General features: G+C 44.1%; 1 protein-coding gene across 1 annotated transcript in view; it reads left to right on the forward strand.

Annotated features, from left to right (window-relative positions):
* Positions 1 to 1,272: 1,272 nt before the first annotated feature.
* NPC1 (NPC intracellular cholesterol transporter 1) overlaps positions 1,273 to 22,615 on the forward strand; it is a 45,235-nt gene continuing 23,892 nt past the window's right edge. The window contains exons 1-7 of the mRNA XM_037508732.2: positions 1,273 to 1,410; positions 13,777 to 13,899; positions 14,831 to 14,937; positions 16,980 to 17,155; positions 18,393 to 18,560; positions 19,242 to 19,491; positions 22,169 to 22,242. Coding sequence (XP_037364629.1) covers positions 1,357 to 1,410; positions 13,777 to 13,899; positions 14,831 to 14,937; positions 16,980 to 17,155; positions 18,393 to 18,560; positions 19,242 to 19,491; positions 22,169 to 22,242 — 952 coding nt within the window. The 5' untranslated portion in view covers positions 1,273 to 1,356. The remainder of the gene's footprint in view (positions 1,411 to 13,776; positions 13,900 to 14,830; positions 14,938 to 16,979; positions 17,156 to 18,392; positions 18,561 to 19,241; positions 19,492 to 22,168; positions 22,243 to 22,615) is intronic.

Consider the following 22,615-nt stretch of genomic DNA (forward strand, 5'->3'; position numbering starts at 1 on the left):
TTCAAAATGGAAATGACTGATACTTTTCAGTGATCTCAGTAACTGAAATCTGAGGGGAAATATTACCAGAAATGCATATAATAAAAATAAGTGCAGGGGCCTCCCTGGTGGTGCAAGGGGTTAAGACGCAACCTATGAAGCTAACCACAACCTCCGCAGCACAAGTTCAATCCCCGGCCGGGGTGCTACCCACATGGCGCAGCAGACCTCTCCTAACTGGCCCACTGCTCCCCTCAGCAGTGTATTTCAATACATCTGCCTGTTCTGCTCCCCACTCTGTCTCTGATGAATCCTCTCCCCCCCCACCCCCGCACCTCTGGCCTGTGCTCCCATTCTTCTATGCATAAATAAATAATTTTTAAAAATAAAAATAAGTGCAATACCAAAAAAAATTATAGTAAGTTTCAAAAATGAAGACGCTTCTTTATGTTACCTTTTGACTTCACCAAGACCTTAAAGCTGCACTGGAATCCTTTCCAGCTCCCCCCCCCACCCCTTCCCCACCTCCCCCGGGGGTCTTCTCTCTGCCAAGCTAGGCTCCACCGGCAGATGGGGCGATTCTAGCGCTCTTGGCAAAGTGGGCTGTGCAGGCGCGAAAACCAAGACTGGGTGACTCAGGGGCAGCGCCCACCGCCACGCTCCACCCTCGCGCTCGCGGATCGCGGCACCACTGGGTCAGGCCACTGGGCGGCACCGCCGGGAGGGGTGCGGCTAGTGCCCGGGCGCCGATTCCTTTTGAGTGACTGGGTTTCTGAAGAGAACACGTCCGGAGCGCCAATAGGGGCCGAAAGAAGCACATACACCGCTGAAGAGTGGGATTTTGGGGGGTGGGGGTGGAACAGTCTTCAAGCACGCCCCATTGGTAAAACCTGGCCCACCATCGCCAACTGGAAAGACAAAAAAAAAAAAAAGGGGAGAAATGAGTTAAAGCATCGAAAAGACACAATCTTGGCCTAACTCCAGCAATGTCCGCCCAGGCCGGATTCCAAACGTTCTGTTGCCTTGGTTTGGGAGTCCCTGGCCACAGGCCGCGTCCCCAGGGGCCACAGGGCGGAGGGGGCTGAGCGGGGACTTGGGGAGGTCCCGGTGCAAGCGCCACAGGGTCTGATCCAGACCCGCCCCGGCCCCGGCTAGGCCCCGCCCCGCCCCGGCTAGGCCCCGCCCCGCCCCGCTAGGCCCCGCCCCCTCCCCAGCACTCTGGGCATCCGGGCCCCTTCGTCCTTCCTGATCTGCGCGCGCAGCCTGCCGCCGGCGCCTGCTCCCTCCCTGTGGTGCAGCATCCCGAAACTGCCCGGGACTCCCGGCCGAGCGGAGCCCAGCGAGCCCAGCCCCGGCCGCCGCCTGCCCCCCGGCAGCATGAACGCGCGCGGCTCAGTCCTCGTCCTCCTGTTGCTGCTCTGTCTGGCGCAGGTGAGTGATCACCGGCGATCCAGGTGGCAGTCCGGGACGGGGGGTGGGGGGCCGGGAGTCCGGGAGGGAGGGCGGCGGTGCAAGGACTGGGGCGCCGCCGTCCCCTGAGAGGGCTCAGGTCCTGCGGGTCCCTGGAAGGTCCTTCACCTCTGCGGTTCCTCTCTCTGACCACGCACTTTCCCTGGGGGTCTACAAGAGGGTAGCAGCTGGGCGCTGCTTATTTGATCTGTTTTGAGTTAATTTCAGCTCTGAATACTTGATTTCTGAGGTTAGGATGTGGGATCAAAGAGGTGTAAAGTGGAGAGAGGTAGAGATGTTATTTATTTAACCTGCCTTTTAAAATAATTCTGCCACCAGCACAGTTTATAATTTGTTGAGAAGATCTGATCACTGTCCCCTGCCCTTTGCCTCTCTCCTAAAGACGAAGATGGGAAGGGAGGTACAGAAAGGAAACAACTCCTCCCTTAGGTTCACATTGCGACAGTCTTAAGTACTTAAATCAGCTTGGTTTTCTAAATAATGCAGGTTACTTATCAACTCACTTTTACATCTTTGTAAACCAAGGCACCCACAGCGGCGGCTAATTGATATGCCTCGTCTCACTGTACCTGCTGGGGGTGGTAGGATGGGGCCCCCAACTTGGTGTCCTGACTCTCTAGGCCTGTTCAGTAGCCTTGGACATGAGCACCTCACTGCTATTTGCGTGTTTACATTTTTCTCTTTTAAAACTGTGGTGGTTTCAGGTGATATGGTGGTGGGAGATTTACCGGGACTATATCTGAGGGGAGAAATCAAATACTGTACAAAAATGAACAACGATGTAAGAAAATTTGAAAGTTTAATTAGAGATAAATCTGTGGAGATCGGAGGCATGGGGCAGGGTGCAGTGCTGATTAAAACAGAACAAGGTGAAAGAGTGGGCCACTGGGAATCCTTTGCCTTTGTGCCTACTCATAGGCAGTCATTAATGAGAGGGTGGTGAATCAGAACAGAAGGCAGATGAAGGAATTTCCCTGGACTAGAGAAACCACTCCTTAAACTGTGTAGTTCTCAGAAGGGGAAAAGCAGTGTTGACCCAGTAAGGGCCAAAAGCCTGGAGAAGAGCTGTGGCTCCTTCCTCCCAAAGCTCTGGGTAGGGCCCCCCCCCAGCAGTGTGGGCTTGTGGAAGAGCAGGTATCTGGTTGGGAAAGGAAGCAAAGGAAAGCAGATTTCAGGGAGGCAGTTTGGGTGGGGTAGGCCATTCTGTGGCTTTGGGTGCATTACTTTTTCAAGGGGGTATTGAATAACATGATATATGGAGACACCTCGTCACTCTAGTAAAAACTTAAGAAATAATCAGTTATGCCTTAAAGAAAATATACTGTTCAATTTAACTAGCGTTTTAGGTCAGGGTCTGGTAGGCAGACTTCACATTGCTAAGTAGCTTTAACTTCTTTCTAAAATCCTTTTACCTCCAGATATTTCCAAGACCATTTATGGTAAAGAGTACCTCTCCTCCTAGGACTTTGGGATAGGTCAGGGATTGGTCATGAGTCTTGCAAAATGCCCAAAAGCCTTGAGATTGTGAATCTTAACTAGAAGCACTCCTGTTATTTAAAAAATTAACTCACATGTCCGCAGGGGCTTTCAGTACACCTTAACAGATTTAGAGGAGACAATTGCTGCTTTCAGAATTCTTAAAAATGTTAGCAACTCACCTGGGTTCAGTCTGGGCACTAATAAAGTTCTGTGATGGAATTAGTCTTTTGTAAGTTTTCAAATGCATTGGAAGTGAAGGGAATTTTGCTTGATTTTTCATTTTATTAGATGATGAATAAATATTAATGGACTTTATGGTTTTTAAATCTTGAGGTCATCCAAATAACATGTACAATTTGTATATATTTGTATAGTATATATTTCTCCTGACTAATTTTAATAAGCTTTTCTTTAGGAACATGGAACATAGTGAGACATGAAAGACCATAAAAATGGCTTTTCCAAAAGAGACCAGGAATGCGTTACACTTTCCACCAGAGAGCATTGAAGAATAACTAACTGAAATTTGAGCTGTTGTGGGTAATCTCCCACTCCTAAATTGATGCTGTGAGTAGACATTTTACTAACACAAGTAATTTTAGGAAAATGAAGCTTTTTATTCTAGTGAGTGAGCAGAAAGAAAATGATGTGCTGAATAGGTCTTTGTATTCCTTCAGTGTTTGTCATATTACCCAGAACAAAGACTCCCTCTGGTCATGAAGACAGTAAGGTCTCTCTTTCTGGGTTGCCCTTCCCCGCCCTCCCTTCTTCCTAAAAGGGATACATTTCAGGGTGTTTTAATGATGACTCGTTACCTGCTGCAGAAGCCTGGTTTAGGCCATCTCTAATCTGATCTCAGGCACCCCCTTCTGCCCTTTCACCCACAGCTCTGTGAAGGGCATCATCTCTTCAGCCAAATTAAATTACTTGCTGCTGAACTCTGCCCGTCTTCCAAGGTCCAGTTTAAATGCTGCATTGTCCATCATATTTGTGAATCCTTTCCCCCATCTACACTGCCTTCCCTCCTAAGTTCTAAATCTTTGTGTAAACTGCTACAGTTTACTGCCTGGCAGAAGAAATCTTTGTGTAAAAAGACCTGGGTGTGGGTCTGGCATGTCATCTTAACCACAGTGATCTTGGGCAAGCCAGTGTCCCTGGAGCCTCAGTCTTCCCCTCCATAGAATCGGTTAACAACTGTTTCTACTTCTTAGGCCGTTTCTGGAAAGACAGATTATTTAAATCGAACTACTACTTTGCGGGCTTCTTGAGGGTAAGAATTTTATTTTTACTGTATCCGATATCACTAAGACTTTTTTACTCCTCTAAATTCCCAAACCACTAGGCTTCAGAATGAGTTTGGGTGAAATGAGGTAAGGATTCAGAGGTCAGTAGAGATCAGACTTGGATTGGTTGGTGGTTTCTGGGTGATTGAAATGGTTAACTATGGCCCAATCGTTTTTCCTTTGCTTAGACTGTGCCTCTTATTTTCAATCTTTGGAATATTTGCTTTGGCAAGAAAATTTGAAAACAAAAAACACCAAAAAATCCAACTCTGCAAATGTGATTTGCAGAGGATTTGAAAGGGAAACTTTAAAATTGTCCTTTATCTTGGTACTGCCCCTTACCCCACAGAGGAACTCAAATCACTATTAGTCACTAATTTCACAAATACAGAGCACTAATCTACTAAAAAGTGGTCTACAAATGTAGAGTGCTGTGCAAATGTTACTATCCCATCAATAGTGGATGGGAAGAAGGGTGACTGTATAAAAAAAAATTTACAATGCACTAAAAGTATTGTAATAAAGATAAGGACCGAATGTTGCTGGGGGTTCATTTTTTGAGCTGAGCTTTGGAGGGTAAGCAAATGCTTACCAAGTGGACAAGAAGGAAACTCCAGAAAATAGGGGGTAACCTAATTGTTAGTAAAAACCGTTCAAGTGCATACTTGAAAAGGGTGAATTTTATGGTATGCCCATTATCGCATAGCTTTTAAAATGGTGTTTGAAATTAAAAGATATTGAAGCAAAATGAGTTGCCTGATTTTTATATAGTACTGCATTGCCGTAACACACCTGACCTTGTTCTAACCTTCCAGAACCCTGCAAAGTAGGTTGATACTGTTTTCCCTGTTTTACAAATGTGGATATTAAGGCTCAAATCTGTTCCAAGATCGCATGGCTAGTACATGCAGCTTGGGGGCTTGAACCATGATTTTTTTAACTTCTATGTACAAATTTCTTCACATTCAAGGTATTATTACCAATTATTCAATTTGGCAGGCTAAGTTAAATGGTTATTCAGCAGCTGTTGAATAAGGCATCTAACTCAAGGCTTGTACCTGGTTCCAGTATGGTTTCTCCAAAAGCCAGTAATAAATCTGGGATGGATTTAGCCTTCTGCCCTACACCATGAAGAGGGTGGGTGGCCCACCGAGGGATAGCCGGAGCACAGGGACCTGAGCTGCACGTGTTGGAAAGAAGAGGCAGGAAAAGAATGTCACTTGTCTGTGCTTTTCAAGTCTTCTTGATGACTCCACTCCACCCTGGTTCTCAACAGACCTCCTCTTCAGGATGTCAGGGATAGTTCAGAGCATCAGAATCCTTGGTTCTGGAGCTTTCCTGCCTAGTGCACCACCAACCCCCAGTCCACACGAACCTGGTGACAAGACAGAGTGAGGTGCATTTGGGGGGCCGTGTGGTTCAAGGGGTTACCAGCTGTCAGCTGGAGCCGAATGCTCAAGAGTAGGGTGACTGTGGCCCCACAGGACCAGTTCAGAGACGACTCCTCCAACAAGGGGACCTGGCCCTGCACCCTGCCTACCAAGGGATGGCTAAGTGGAGGCCTAGAGTTGAAGAGGGATGGTCAGTGGTAGGAGGAAGTGAGTCATGGCCTGACAGCTGCCTAGAGATGACTTAAAAAGATGTAAATAGTACTCATCACTTCTACAAGCGAACAGCCCTGTAGAACGAGGCACACTTGTGTAGGATTATAGTGGATGGGAATCCCATCTCAGGCGCATTGTGAAAATCTGAGGCTCCATCTGTGTATAAACCAAGTTGGAGTTCAAGCCATGCAGTAGCTGGGAGGCCGGGGGCTGTGTGGTGGAGGGCGAGGAGGGAGTTGTCAAGAAATAGAATGTTTGGCATTCAAAATCTTGATTCTCATTATAGGTTTGGTCACTTAGGAGCCATGTGACCTCAGAGTATTTTCTCTGAGCCCTAGTTTGCTTACCTGTAAAATGCTAAGATACTACTCTTACTCCACAGAGAAATGAAGGAGGCAGCAGAGAGACACCACTCTGTGTCTGGCATATGGTTGATGTTCAATAAGCACTTGATCATGAGTTAGTAATTACGTCAGCGGAGTTTTCCAAAGGCAGCCTAGAAAGTAGTATTCTGTTGCGGGTGTTGGGAGCTTCCCCATGATGTGTTTTCCTGGAGTTCCCTATTAAAGTCTGATTTAGAAATTACGATAGTTGCTGACATATGTATAAGGAGCTTTTTTTTTAAAATAAATTTTATTTTTATATTCCCCATACAATTGCAATCCTCTGTATAAGGAGCTTTTTTAAAAAACCTTTCCCAAACTATTTCTATTATTGAAAAAAAAATAAACTTTCCTATCCAGGCATAAACCCAGTAATTGAATTCTGGAGCATGTTGTGAAAGATAATGACCTTTAAAAGTAGAGTCTAGCCTTGTAACTACTGACTTCGGAGTTAAAGCCAAAACAACCATCAGTTCCTCATTTCTGAACTTAGATAAAAACCAGTCAAACTTCTTCGACTCATTGTGAGTTTCAGTGTTTTCTGAATCAATGAACGCTGAATGAGGCACTATAGGGGTTTCCAAAAAAGTGTAAGACCTAAGCTCTGTCCTTTAGGATTCTATGGGTTTACAAGGGACTCTAGACAACAGGAAGTCTTGAAGTATTTTCTAGAAGAAAATACTCTTGTAACCTCTCCTCACATACAGAACATAGCACTTCTCAAAAAAAATGTAAAAGCTGCTTGATCATCGGGCAGGAGTCAGCAAACCATGGCCTGGCCAGAGCCTGTTGTAAGTAAATTTTCCCAACCATGTGCGTCATTTATTATCTACTTTGCACACTGCAGGTGGAGTAGTTAAACATTTGCCAAGGAATCTTCATGGCCCACAAGCCTGTAATATTTAATACTTGGCCATCTAAGGAAGCTTGTCCATGTCTTGTGGAGCCACATGAAAGTTCGTGCAGAGTAAGCGATGGAAACCGATAACAGCTCCCAGACCTCTGGTCACAGGACACCTACTTAAGCAGTGAGGATGACTCCTCAGATGCTGGCCATGTGCTGCCCTGGCTGCCTGCCTGGGCTCCAGAGAGTGCATCACTGCAACCAGGTGAAAGGACTCAGAGCTAGACTTGGTGGAGACAGTGAGTCTTGTAAGAGCTGTGCTAAAAGGAAGGATGTTCTAAGATGGGAAGGTGTCACCAGTGAAACCTGTGGAGAAAACAATTGGCAGGTTTGTTTCTCTGAAGCTGCAGACAAGGACTGGAGTCTGGTCTTGGGGGCCTGGATAAATAGTTAAGGGCAGTTCAAGAAGAGGACAGTTGAGATTTAGTTATGAAAAAAGCTACTTAAAGGTTACTGCCCTTGTATGTTTTTGATCTAGATTGAATAAATTAATGTTGGTTAGTTTCAAATGGGGTGGAGGATGGAAAGGTAAAGGGAAATTCAGTGTTATTTCTTATACACCTGCAGAGTTTGAATTTTTGTGATGAGCAGTTATTGCTTCTGAACTAAAATCTGGAATCAAAAGAAAAAAAATCTGAAATCACTTGTTCTTAACATTTCAGGAATTGGCGAAGTTTAATAATTCTTGAATAAGATATTTCTTGTAGTTCTGAATCACTTTGTATGTAAGACTGGCTGGTAGCCCCGGGAGGAACTGGGAAGCATTATTACCATTCTTTGCAACCCCGGTACGAAAGTAGGGCTCTAATGAGACTTGTTATTAGAGACATGCTATTGTGTCTCGGACACTCAGACCCAGTCTTTGATCCTGTTTGAACTGAGAGCCACTCTTCTAGGTAGCCTGAGCATAACCACCATCTTTGCTACTATCTTTTCTCTTACATGGTGAAGGACAGCTGAGCACTTATTTTGTGGTAAAATCTATATAAAATTGACCATGTTTAATGATATTAAGTGAATCATATTTTTCTGCCACCATCACCATCCTCCTTTGCCAGAACTGAGCTTGTCTTTTTTGATCAGGTGCAGTTTTGCTCTGGCCGGCCTGAAACGTTGATGGATTTTATTTGAGTATGGGGCATATACTTCCTCCCAGGTAAACATTGATGTGAAATCAGCACCAGGTATTCTTGGGTCATAGTAAAGGCAGCTTTCAGCCAGGCACCTTGCTTCTAAAAATCAGGTGGTTTGCTTCAACAGGAAGTACATGGCCTACAATGCACTGTGCATCCTTCATCTCGGTGTCAGCATGTGCTGCCCTGACAGTACAAGGACCTTAAGGTTCATCTCCCCTTTGTTGATACTCCTGACCGCCCACTGTGCTGTGGTACTTTGGAGACACCAGCTATGTTCTTAGTGGGATAGAGGTGAGCATGGCCAGCCAGTGGTCCTCTGCAGAGTGGCCACTGTTTCTGTGTGAGGAGTAAGAGCTCTGGCTTCTGAACCAGTGTAGGGAAAATGGAATTAGTCTTTTTTTCACCTCCCGATGCCCACCTCTACAGCCACCACCTGCGGCCTTGTTTGCCTCCTAGGTTTCATTACCCACGTGTGATGATGTGTTGTTTTTAAAAAGTGCTTGGGAGTAGGAACATGGGGCATGTGCACCTATAAGTACAGACACCAGGGCCAAGAAGTGTGTGCACAGGGCACACATGCCTGTGATTGCAGACACCCGGGCCCATAAGCTGGAAAGCACGAGGTGCATGTACCTGTAAATACTGATGCCCAGGCCAAGAGATTGTTGGGACAGTATGATGGAGCATACTGACAGTATGATGGAACTCATGGTGGAGGGGGCTGTGCTTGTGTGAATCGGGAAGGCAGGCGTCATGGGAGACCAAGAGAGGGGGGAGATCACAGGGGCTCGGAGGCTCTGTTTCTTCCTGCCTCTCAGCCCCCCAGCCTCTCTCATATCTGCCTCCCTGCCTGCTGGTGTGCCTGTGTCTGGTTCCCCGCTTCAGCATTAAAGGCATGTCAAATCTATTGAAGACTTGAAGATTCCTTAATCTGTTTGCCTGAATTGACCATGAACCTGCCCAGACCGGGATGATTATATAACCACCAGCCAGGCCTTGGGTCGGGTCTGGCACTGCCATTTCTTAGATGTAGCCTTAAATGAGTCACGTTATCTGGATGTTGTTGGCTGTAGGGTAAATGAAGATTGGTCAGGCTTTTACGCCACTGGCCTCTGTGGCTATCACCTGCGGCCTTGATTGTGCTAATATAGGACACACTTGGTAGCGTGGATTCGGGGTACGCATGCCTGATGGTGGACACCTGAGTGTGGTGTGGGCGTGCGTAAATGTGCACACCTGAACCTGGAGGCTGAACATATAAGGGCGACGTCACACCCGGGACAGTTGTTGCAGAGAATGGCTACGAGGGGATGAGTGACGACTGCGAGAGGCAGCTGAGAGGAAAGAGCCTATAGATTCATAGGGTGCCCAAGTTGCAGTCTCCCTGCTGGCTTCTTTCCCCTTTGTACTATTAAAAATTCTATGAGGATGATGCCAGTGGCTCTTTTAAGCTGCCTGAACCAACAGTGAACCTACCCAGCCTGGAAGGGTTGCTCAGTACTGGGTATGATGGTGGAAGTGGTAGTGGAAGAGGAGAAGGTGGTTTAGTTGTGGTAGAGGAGGAGGTGGAAGTGGTGAAAGAGCAGGAGTAGGAGGTGATGATGGAGGAAAAGTGGATGTGGTTGGCCATGGTAATGGTTTACCCTTGAGAAAGACAGTATGATGGAACTCATGGTGGAGGGGGCTGTGCTTGTGTGAACTGAGAAGGCACGGTGGAGGTTGGACAATGTCCTTGACATATAGTAAGGATTACAGAGAGTGTGAGGGAGGAGAGCTGGACTGGCATACACAGTGTGGGGGCAGACAGGTCCTGTGTGGAACAGAGAATGGGAGGCATCAGGCTTGTCTCCCAGCAGTAGAAAGAGTGAGCTATAGATTTCTGGCTGTCAGAAAACTTGGGAGCTGCAACTTAGGAAGAGCCAAGTGGTCACCATGCATAGAAGACGTCTCTGAGAGGATGGTAAGGCTTTAAACCCTGTTGAAGAGGAATTAGCACTGGAGGAGGTTTTGAAAGAGTTTCTTTTCAAGCACTTGGGGTTGTACGGCATGTAGTTGGAAGCACAACTGGAGAGAAGTTGAAGCTATTTCGATGGAGAGGGACATGAAATTGGAGCAACAGGTACAGCAGGAGCAGGTGAAGAGGCCAGTGAAGAGATGAGACTGAAAATGTGAAAGAGAAAAGAGGTCAGGTGACGAGCGTCCCTCAGGAGGCTCAGCAGTGCATGTCACCTGGGCCTGGGGTGCGGAAGATAGGCTCTTATTTTTTCAGCTATAGGTGAGAGATTTGAGGTGCAAAAGAGGACATCCCACCAGGACAGCTGCGTGAGTACACACATGCTTGTGTCTGGCAGAGGGTGGGAATCAGAGGGTGTAATGTCAGAGCGAGGATCTTCATTAGCAGCTGATTATATGTTTTATTGGGAATCTGTTTCTAGAACTAGAAGGGTCTGATTCAAATCCTGGCTCCTGCCAGTCTTGAACAAGTTACTTTTCCCCTCTCTGTGCCTGTATTTCCTCGTGCATAAAATGGTTTTAAAAATTGCACCTCCTTAGGGGCCTCCCCGGTGGCGCAGCGGTTGAGCGCTGGGTTGCGAAGCTGCCTGCAGCCTCCACGTCGCCAGTTCGATCCCCGGCTGCTCCCCGGCCACCGGAGGAGGGTCCCACATGGCGTGCAGACCTCTCCTGCCGCCCGCTGCTCCCCTCAGCAGTGTACTTCGGTCCTTCTGCCTGCTCTGCTTCCCGCTCTAGCTCTGGTGAATTCTCTCACCCTCCCGCGCTTCTGACTGTACCCAGTGCTTGTATAAATAAATAAATAAATAAATCTTAAAAAAAAAAAAAAAAACAGCTTTTAAAAATTGCACCTCCCTCCTCAAACTTGTGAGGATCAGTTCCGTTAACACAGGAGGGGCAAGTTAAAACAGTGCCTAACACATGTAGCTTGATGTTTGGGCTGCTGCTTCAGGCAAGATGACTTGGTAAAGCTGACCTAAGGATGTTGAGTCAAGCCCAATTTTCCTGGGCCCAGAGAAACCTCAGGTGTTTTGTTTTCTTCAGGTCTCTGCAGCCTCTTTGTAAGATCCCAAACACTTGGGAGACACTAATAACTCTCTACACTTGATTGGATAGTGCTTCATAGTTTACTAAGTGCTTCCACGATATTCCCTTCACACTGCACCTGTAAGGTAAGCAGTGGTTCTGTGTGGCAGTTCCTGTCAGAACCCTCCTGCTCCTCTCAGTTGAGGAACCTGCTGCAGATGCCATGGGCTTGACGAGCATATTTAAGGACATCACAAGTTCTGAGAAGCAGAACCCAGGACTCTTGTCCTTCCCCTCACCCCTCCCCTTCCTACCATATTTCACTGAATGATGGAAACAACTTTGAATTAAATGCTATAAATAATAGTCTTTGTAAATCAGAACTGAATTGGGTCACCTCTATTTTCACTCAGAGTGCCAAATGTCAAGAGAGCTGAGGCCCAAGACTTGGATTCTCATCCCAGGCCAGAATTGTGGTTTGCTGACTGGATTTCTGCCACTCCTGTTGGGAACAGGACCTGAGACCTGTTTGCCCTGTCAGTCTGTTGAGAACTGTGTGCAATCTAGAGACTGGTCCCTTGTGTTTGAATTACATGTCAATGTCAGCAGTAATTGCCACCTCCTTAGTCAGCTTTTCCTTTCAAACTTCAGCCGATGGATATCAGAGTTAGAAACTCAGTTCTAGTCCTTTCCCTAGAATCACTGGGTTTTTGGGAAATAATTGATTTTTTTTTATGTTTTTATTTATTTATTTGTTTGTTTGTTTGTTTGCTTGTTTGTTTATACATGCACTGGGCACAGTCAGAAGCGCGGGAGGGCGAGAGAACTCACCAGAGCCAGAGCAGGGAGCAGAGCAGGCAGAAGGACCGAAGTACACTGCTGAGGGGAGCAGCGGGCGGCAGGAGAGGTCTGCGCGCCATGTGGGACCCTCCTCCGGTGGCCGGGGAGCAGCCGGGGATCGAACCGGTGCCGCAGAGGCCGCGGGCAGCTTCGCAACCCAGTGCTCAACCGCTGCGCCACCTGGGAGGCCCGGGAAATAATTGATTTTTAATATACAGATGGTTTTGCAACATCTTGCCAAAGATTTGGGAAGTGGTATTATTGAATACTTGTCGCTTTCTCATTTTTATAATTACCCTCTCTTGTGACCTAAACATATGACTTTTACTAACTCAGGACAAGGGTAAATCATAATTTGTTGGGTTTTTTTTTTAAGATTTATTTCTACAAGAACTGGGGTACAGTCAGAGGTGCAGGAGAGTGAGAGAATTCACCAGAGACAGCGGGGAGCAGAACGACTGAAGACACTGCTGAGGGGAGCAGCGGGCGAGGCAGGAGAGGTCTGCCCCTCCCTGTGGGCTTCTCCCTGGCCGGCTGGGAATCGAACCTGCACTGCAGAGGCTGCAGACAACTTCACAGCGCGGCGCTCAACCCACTGTGCCACCGGGGAGGCCAATAATATGTTTTGAAATACCTGGAAAATGAATTCAGAGAAAATTATATCTGAGTCCCCTCAGATTCCTCCACCTATACATATCCCAGTTTCCTGCCTGTTGTTTTTCTTTCACGATTGTAGGGTTTCAGAGAATATTGTGGGATTGTATCTTGATGCGGGGCACCAGCAGACTGATTCAGTTGCTTGTTTGTGTGCAGGTCACGTGCCAGCTGTCACTGGAGAGAATTCACACTGTCGCTTCTCCAGATATTTTTAAATGGCTTTTCCACCAAGATAGCCTGAAAGCCTGGGTAGCTTTTCTCAATGACTGCAAGTGCATGCAAGCCTGTGCCCCAGCCAGCTTGGCAGTGCCAAGTGGCTGTGACGACACAGTGGTTCACTGCACTCTCCACCCTTCTCAGATTTCTGACTTCCTTGTGACTCTCATGTGGGAAATATGAGTGACTCTTGAGAAATCTTGGCTTAAGTTTAAAATTTTAACATTGCTGAGGTCATGACTTTTAGTTACCTTTTTACTTAGTTTGCTTGTCACTTATTACGGTGTTCATTCATGATCTTCCTCCTTAGTGTCTACCGATGTTTGTAGTTTTGCTCTCCATGTTACTGACGATGTGCTGATATTAATTAACCTACATATAGATGGAAATGTTCTTTCATTTTTAGAGCTTATGTTTTTCCTTATTGCAGACGTGCAAGATTTGTGCCTTCATAATTACAAACTCATACTTACTTGCTTTCTTTTCTCTGTGGTCCTTAGTAATTCTTACATGGAACTGTAAGTTTCTTCTTATCAAGTAATAAAGTAGCATAAAGTAGAAATTGTGAAAATTTGTTACCTGCTGCACGGACAAGTTTATTTAGGGTATTTGATGTATTTTAATTCACACTTTTCAAAAGTTGAATTAACCAGTGCCTCTTGCTGTTACTTCATTTTGCAGTCAATGTTGGAATGTTCTGTAATGGAATTTGAATGGGTGCCTTTTACTGTTGATAGTGGATTTTCCCTCATGGCCCTGCTGAACTGGTTTTGTGTTGACTTTCTGCAGGTGTTTTCACAGTCGTGTGTGTGGTATGGAGAGTGTGGAATTGCATCTGGAGACAAGAGGTATAATTGCAAATATTCTGGGCCACCGAAACCATTGCCAAAAGATGGGTATGATTTAGTGCAGGTAAGTTTGTCATCTGGGGCACTGGGGAAAAATGCTGATTATGTAGCATATTTAGCAGTATAGAGTTCCTCTATATAATTATTCCTTAAATATTGTGGGGTGAGAGGTGAAAATAATAGGCCTAAATCTTATCCCAAACTTTCATCTGTAGCAAGCAAGGCAGAGAAGTTTTAATGTTTCGGGTCCTAACTTTACGTCTTTCTAATAAAGTTTCCACATTAGGTTACTATTTGGGGACTGACCGTGGTTCCTCAAATGTTTCTCTTTACAACTTCTTCAAAATATATTAGGCAGTTGTTTTAGGTGTTAAATTTCAGAACTTGAATGGACTAGGCTGCCAAATGGCTATGTCATCCTTGCCCTGTGTTCGTTTTAGAGATTCCTGTTTTCCACCGAAGCCTGTGAACTTTGGCTGCTATCAGGATTCTGTTTACTGTTCTCTCTTTTTTTTTTTTTTTTTACCATCCCTGATAACAGAGATACTAGAAACGAACTAGGCATATCAATGTGAAAAGACTGATTTTAGAGGCTTAAATAATCTTAAATCAGGTTGACATGTTAGTAGGTCTCCCAGTCTTACTTGCTACTTTTATCAGAATTATTAAAACACTTGACTTCTCCTGAAGTGACTAATTGGAATAGTAAACAGCATTCTGGTTGAACTTAAATGAAATACCTGAGAAAAAAATGACTGTCAAGGAAAAGAGTGAGCTTCCAAATAAAATAAAAAATGGAAATGTCTCTACTGTCTCTATTTGTGATTCCCTAGTTTGTAGTTTTTAAAAGAAGTCTGCAAGAATTTTAAGCAAATGCGTGTCTTAACCCATGTGTACCTAAAAAGGAATACATGAATGAAGCTCTTATTTCATTAAGGACTGCTTGTCCTTATTTAACTATGCTACCCTGATACCCATGCTTTCTCACCCAAAAGGAACTCTGTCCAGGATTCTTCTTTGACAATGTCAGTCTTTGTTGTGATGTCCAGCAGCTTCAGACACTGAGAAACAACCTGCAGCTGCCACTGCAGTTTCTGTCCAGGTAGGTTGAACTATTAGATGTCCAGAAAAAACAGGTTTTACATACTTGTTAACCAGTGACATTCTAATTTCCTTTAAAAAATCAGTTTTGGATTTATTGTAAGGAAGCAATCTCAAGATATTTCAGAAATAAAGTACAGTGTCTGATAACGTAGTCATTATCAGTTTTCTTCCTAATTATATTAAAAGTTTCCTTGGGTTTCCTCTGAGATGTCTTCCCCCCAAAGAGATTCTGTGCTGTGGCCTGGCACCTTCAGGCAGCCACTTTGCACTGTGGGGAAACAAGGTTCCTGGTGGTTCTGCTGAGGTCTCTGACCAAGACCCTCATCTGTGCAGTCTGCATTGCCTCTCTTGACATCTCTCCTGGTTTGCACATTGTTCTCTCTTCCTGTAGTGACATGACCTGCCAGAGGCCCGCTCCTCTGCAGAGCTGGCATTTGGTCCCTGTTAACAAGCTTGTTCTGGCATAGTTGACTGGTATTTTCAAAAGTAGTTTGCTGTCTAATCTGTTCTTTAGACCAGAGCAGAGAAAAAGGTTATGTAATAAATATTTTTCTCTAAGTGCATGCAGCAGTTCTTAAGCATGTAAAAGAACATGCTGGTGGTGGTCTTTAGAGCAGCACATTGTGATCGTTTTCTGAAGTTCTCACTTTCTAAAGGTTCACACTGATAGAAGTAGATGATAGCACACATGAAAAGGGGGAGATGGTTTGTGCAGCAAACATGGCACAAGTCAGCATCCATAGAGGAATCCCTGTTTCTTGTCAAAAGTTTAAATTGGCAGTACCAATTTAAACCCATCCCTAAATCATTCTCACAGGGCAACATGCAATATAATAATAGATCAAAAAATTGAGACTCTAATCTGTGGAACACTAGTGGGATGTTGGTGGAGCCAGATTGGAGCAACCATTCAGTCAAAAAGCGTTTGTTTACCACCTATTCTTAGGTGAGGCATTATGAACATAGACATCAAAAGATAACCAAGTTTCCCCTATGTTGTTAGAAGTTTCAGAGCTTTATCATGGAGAGCTTAATATATGGGAAAATTATGCGTCTGTCAACATTGATGATTATGGGAAGTCATGTTGTGACATGGAAAGAGGTTTGTAATTCATGAAAAATGATAGTAAACTGTGTGCCCCAGGAGTGATTTTTGTTAGACTGGTGTCATTGTTCCTGTTTTCATCACAGTAAAGCATGGGATTACTGCCAGAGGGTCTGTGTGTATGTCTTCCTCCTTCACTAGAGCAGAGACTTCTGCAGGCCGGGACCACAACTTCCTTGTTTTGTGTCATGTGTGGTCACTTGGACTGGAGTAGAGAAGACAGGAATCTTGATTACTTTGCAAGAATATAAGTCTAATGAAGCAATAGCCTTTGCGGATAACAGTGAACCAATGCGGAGATAGTTGTTTACCACATAACTAGTGAACATTAGGAGCTTAAACCTTAAACTGAAGGACAGCAGACAGCGTGTTGGTCTCATGAAAACCCATGTGCTTCTTAAATGTGGCCAGAGAACACCTCTGCAGTTCTTTCTATCTTCTCAAGTCAGAGGAAATATTCTGGTGTTTAGAGAGGGCTTGGAGGATTGATTATAAAATGATCATTAGGTTAGAAGATGAAATTTCTATCGTGTAATTTTCATCTCATTTCATTTTTATCCCCTTTAATTAGAATTATTACCTCAAAAGGGCAGGGGAGGGGCTGGGGGGAAAAAAGAATTATTACCTCGATGCTTTGGTCTCTTTTGTTTTAGGACAAAAGACATCTTTGTAAATTATAAAGTGCAGAATTCAAAGAAGTATCTTGCTCTTTTTGAAATTGCACCTGACCAAAATAAATGTCATAATTATAGTTTTTAAAGAGGGATCTATTTTAATATGTGGTTTTAAGTTTAGAATTGCTCAGTTTAATATATCCTTCTGGAACTTCATTTGTTACTTTACAATACATTTTAAATATTATCTATTTTAATCATCTTTTTTGCTGACCCTGTTATTTGTCACATCAAGTACAATATAATTTACTTTTTCTTTAGATGCCCATCCTGTTTTTATAACCTAATAACCCTGTTTTGTGAGCTGACATGCAGCCCTCGACAGAGTCAGTTTCTGAATGTTACAGAAACTGAAGAGTATGTTGATCCTGTTACAAATCAGACAAAAACAAATGTAAAAGAATTACAGTATTATCTTGGGGAGAGTTTTGCCAATGGTAAGTAAACTTTTAATTATCCCTTTTCTACATTTATTATCAGGACATGTATCAAGTTAATTCCTTTTTGTTTTCCTCTCAACTGTGAAGTGACAATTTTTGGTTCTATTTGGCTTTGGAAAGTGAGATTGTTACTTTGCTTATATTCTGGGACTTGAGCTACAACTTAGAAAACAACCTTTGTAAAGTATTTGTTTTAATTCCTCCTTAGCTATAAGCTTCTGTGTGGAGGTTTTAGTATGTGCAAGTTTAATTTTGTATATTTTAGTGACCATTGGAACTTTGGTTATAGTGGACATGAATTACTACAAAACTAAGGTAATTGGGGTAGAAACATGAAGCTACTACTTGGCCCAGAAAAGAGTATTTTGAATGTAAAAAAAAAATTTCACCAAGAAGGAAAGTAAGCAGGCATAACAAATAGGAGAAAGGGTACCCCAACAACTAGAATAGTCTGAAAAATAATGTTTTTTGAAAATGAGTGCAAGAATTCTGAAAGAATAGGACACTAGGGGGAAAGAATGAACAAATTAGAATTAGAACCAACTGTATCTATTAATGAGAAACAGTTATTTAATAAATTGAAACATAAATAGCAGATTAGACACAGTTAAACAAAGAATGCCCAGCATAATCTATTCAATATATGAGAATAAGAATTTAGTCAAGTTAAGCAACTTACAAATTTAATTGCAATATCAATTTAAAATGTGACCAAAAAAATTAATAGAAAAAATTCCCATTCACAGAAGTGACAAAAAGTAATATTCCACTGCCTAGATGTACCACAGTTTATCCATTTATCTTCTGCAGGACATTATAGTTGCTCCCAAGTTTTGGCAGTTATGAATAAAAATACTTTAAATCTCCATTGCAGGTTTTTGTGCGGACATAGATTTTCTGCTCTTTGGGGGAAATGCCAAGGAGTGTAATTGCTGGATCACATGCTAAGACTATTCTTAGTTTTCTGAGAAATTGTCAAACTGTCTTCCATAGTGGCTGTTCCACTTCGTATTCCCACCAGCAGTGAGAGTTCCTGTGGCTCCAAATCCTCACCAGCACTTGGCATTATCAGTGTTTTAGATTTTGGACATTGTAAAAGGTGCATAATGGAATCTCAATGTAGTTTTAATTCAGAATTTCCTAAGCCATGTAACATTAAGGATCTTTGTAAGACCTCACTCCATGAATTAAAGCAGCATGATATTTCAGTCTTTTCCCCTTACTTCTCTGCCAGCGATGTACAATGCCTGCCGGGATGTGGAGGCCCCCTCAAGTAATGTCAAAGCCCTGGGACTCCTGTGTGGGAAGGAAGCCAAAGCTTGCAACGCCACCAACTGGATCGAGTACATGTTTAATAAGGACAATGGCCAGGCACCTTTCACTATCATACCTATTTTTTCAGGTAGGGATAAAAAGTCCAAGTTCCTTGTATGTGTGCTTTGTTTTAAGACCAGGAATCTTACACTGAAATAGGAAGATAAACAAACTCAGATAACTAGTTTGAGAGTAACTGGAGTGAGAGAGAGAGTAACTGGGACACTGTTCCTGCCCCAGGTCAGTTTAGGGGTCCAGGAGTGGGAGGAAGAGGAATTAGTTGAAAGAATGAGCTTGGGTTTTGTTATTTTATTTTTTTTAGTTTTTTTTGTGGGATCCTTGCTGGCGGCCGGGGAACGAACCGGCGCTGCGGAGGCTGTGGGCAGCCTCGTAGCCCAGCGCTCAACCGCTGCGCCACCAGGGTTAGCCCGGGGTTTTGTTATTTTAAGGCCAGAAAGCTCATTACAGAGATCTTTTCAGGATCTCAGCAATAGGGGTAGATTAGTTCCTCAATAGAGGTATGATAGATTTTCCTTGGGATGTGGTCCACTGGGATCTCAGTGGCAGAAGCCTATGCACAGGGTTATCAAGGTGACTTAAAATTACAGGGCTAAGTAGCAAAACATCTAATCAAACAAAAACCTGGCATTGTTTCTCCTCTTCCAGTTGTGTTATGTATGTGGTGTGCTTATTGTTGGGTTTAAAGATGATATAATACAAAGTTTATAAATTTTGGGGAGATAGTCACTTAATGCAACCCTCCTTGCAGACTCTGAAACCCACGGGATGGTACCCATGAACAATGCCACCAAGGGCTGCAACGAGTCTGTGGACGAGGTCACGGGACCATGCAGCTGCCAGGACTGCTCAGCTGTCTGTGGCCCCAAACCCCAGCCCCCACCCACTCCTGCTCCCTGGAGAATCTTGGGCCTGGATGCCATGTATGTCATCATGTGGATCACCTACATGGCATTTTTGCTTATGTTTTTTGGAGCATTTTTTGCTGTGTGGTGCTACAGGTAAGCAGTTTTGTTTGTTTTCCAGGACAAGAAGGGCAAAATTACCCACGCGGCTCCTCCAGCTTTCACATAGTAGGCCTCAATTGGAACAGGAAACAAATGTAACCGTGCCCTGTATTAGGACATTTAGGTTGATGGACTGCATATACTCCAATGGCCCCAGTATCTCGCCTAAGTGTGTAGTAGGCTGTCCCATCTGGGGTGGGGGGGGGGGGTGTGAGTACACTCTGTGACACTCACACAGTGAGGAACTAGCCAGCAACACATTTCTCAGAATATATCCCTGTCATTAAGCATACGACTGCATCTTCATTAATACCATTCCATGAATGCTTATGTTCTGCAAATAGTCAACAAAGGCCTGTTTAGACATTTAATCTTTGGAAGTGGTTTTATTGATTTATTCGAAATGATGTTTTAAAGCACGGTGCATTAACCACCCATTCTTCAGCAGAAACTCTTATTGGCCCAATCTGATTCTATTTCAGTGTAGTGCTATGGTCCTTTTAGATATTTGTATCTTGATTTATCAGGATAGTACATTTTTTTAAACTTCTTATTTTGAAATAGTTTCAGATTTACCAAAAGGCTGCACAAGTAGTATAGTTTATACATATATCCTATACTCAGCTTTCTCTTATGTTACAACTTATATCACCCAGAGTGTATAACCATCAAAACCTAGAAAAATAACACTGGGATAATTAAACCACATTTTTTTGTTCAAATTTCACCCATTTTCCCGCTAATACTCTTTTTGTTTCAGGATCCCATTGACATTCACTTTTTATGTTTTATTAGTCTTTATTGTCTAATCTATGACAGTTCCTTAGTCTTTTACAGTCTTGACATAAATATTTTATGGATTATCCCTCACTTTGGCCTTATCTGATATTGTCTCATGATTAGATTGTGTTTTTCACAAGACTCTCAGAGAAGATAAGCCTTTCTCAGTGTGATCTCCGTATGTGTTGCTCCTAGTGACATTAACCTTGGTTAATATGATATCTGCTCGGTCTCCTTACTGTAAAGTTACTGTTTCTACCTTTGTTGTTGATCAGTATCTTAAGGTAGGCAGGTTGAGACTATGCTAATACCTTTTTTCTCCACAAAACTACCACCCACTGATTTTTTTTTTTTTTTTTAAGATTTATTTATTGGGCCTCCCCTGGTGGTGCAGGTGGTTGAGCGCAGTGCTGTGAAGATGTCCACAGCGTCTGCAGCGCTGGTTCGATCCCCGCTGGCCGGCGAGAATCCCACATGGCGAGCAGACCTCTCCTGTCTCCCACGCTGCTCCCCTCAGCTGTGTATTTCAGTCTGTCTGCCTGTTCTGCTCCCCACTCTGTCTCTGGTGAATCCTCTCACCCTCCCGCGCACCTGGCCTGTGCCCCGGTTCTTCTATGTATGAATAAATCTTTAAAAAAAATAATTTATTTATGTATACAAGAACTGGGGTATAGGCCAAAGGTGTGTGTGTGGGGGGGGGGTGTGTGTGAAAGGATTCACCAGAGATAGAGTGGGGAATAGAACAGCCAGACTGACTGAAATACACTGCTGAGGGGAGCAGCGGGCGAGTCAGGAGAGATCTGCTGCGCCGTGCGGGTAGCTCCCTGGCCTGGGATCAAACTCATGCTGGAGTGGCTGTGGAGAACTTCATAGGTTGTGTCTTAACCCCTTGTGCCACCAGGGAGGTCCCACCCTGGTGGGACCATCCCATGGGTCTTGCCTGCCAACAGCTACCACTGTGATGTTTACCTAGTAGGGTGTTTGTGTTTCCCTTCTACATTTACTAATTGACTTATTCTGTACAGAGTTTTCCCTCCTTCCCCACTTTCTCATTTGTTCAATTATGTTTACATCACAGAATTTTAAAAATTCTGTGGGCCTTTTCCAATACTATCATTTATTTCATTGCTTGTATTTTTCTAATTTTGGCCATTAGGAATACCTTCTGCTTGGTGCCTGTGTTTAACATGCCCCTACCTTTCTCAGACCTGTTACTTTCTGGCATCACAAGATTTTTCAGACTCATCTTTCTTAAGGACTGATGCTTCGAAACTAAGATCTAGCCACTTGATGTGCTTATTGCTACTGCAGTGTGGTGTTTACTCTGTTTTTAAAGGTCCTAAACCCTTTAAGTGTAAAAGGGCTACAAGGGGAAATTATCCTGTATTTTTAAATAAGAGCTTATTAATTTCTTAATAACATAAAATTTCTCCTGAGACTAGTGAGCAGAGGAACCTTAAGCAGGGGAACTGAGAGAAAGAAGGCAGTAATGAGGATTGAAGAAAAGGGGATGAGGAAGTATGCTTTTTTTTTTTTTAAAGATTTATTTTTTATTTATACAATAGCTGGGGTGCTGGCCAGACGCGCAGGAGGGTGAGAGGATTCACCAGAGACAGAGTGGGGAACAGAACAAGCAGACAGACCAAAAGCACTGCTGAGGGGAGCAGTGGGCGCAACAGGAGAGGTCTGCCGTGCCATGTGGGAATCTCCCTGGCTGACTGGGAATCAAACCTGCACTGCAGAGGCTGCAGAGAGCTTCACAGCGTTGTGCTCAACCCGCTGCGCCACCAGGGAGGCCCTGAGGAAGTAGGCTGTTAACAGGACTGTGGGGCTGTCAGAGCAGCCTTATCCTGAAGCCCACTAAAACTTCTTACATGCTTTCATTTTTCAGAAAACGGTATTTTGTTTCTGAGTACACCCCGATCGATAGCAACATAGCTTTCTCTGTGAACGCCAGTGACAAAGGTAAATACCTTTTTACTTACTTAAGGGTCCGGATCTGTTGGCATGAGAGCATTCATTTTGAGGACACAGCTGTGACCAAGACAGATAGAGTCCTCGCCTTTGTGGTAGTCATAGTCTAGTGTGGGTGATAGATGGGAATCGAGTGATTATTAATGCCATAGAATGGGTGTAGGCTGGGGTGAGAGCTGTGGGGCAGAGCAAGTGGGGCAGAGGATAGCAGCAACTTATGGGAGTTGCTAGGACAGAGTGCTCAGAGAACTTTGCCTTTCAGAGGCTTGTGTGTGAGCATCATTCCCCCTTTGGAGGGCTGAGGCAGGAGGGGAAGGTTGATGGTCATCAGGCAGGCAAGGAGGGTGGCTTCCAGTACAGGTAG

The sequence above is a fragment of the Talpa occidentalis genome, unplaced genomic scaffold (genome assembly GCF_014898055.3).
Source record: "Talpa occidentalis isolate TD23 unplaced genomic scaffold, MPIMG_talOcc4v2.1 talOcc4.13, whole genome shotgun sequence".
NCBI classification, from domain to species: Eukaryota; Metazoa; Chordata; class Mammalia; order Eulipotyphla; family Talpidae; genus Talpa; species Talpa occidentalis.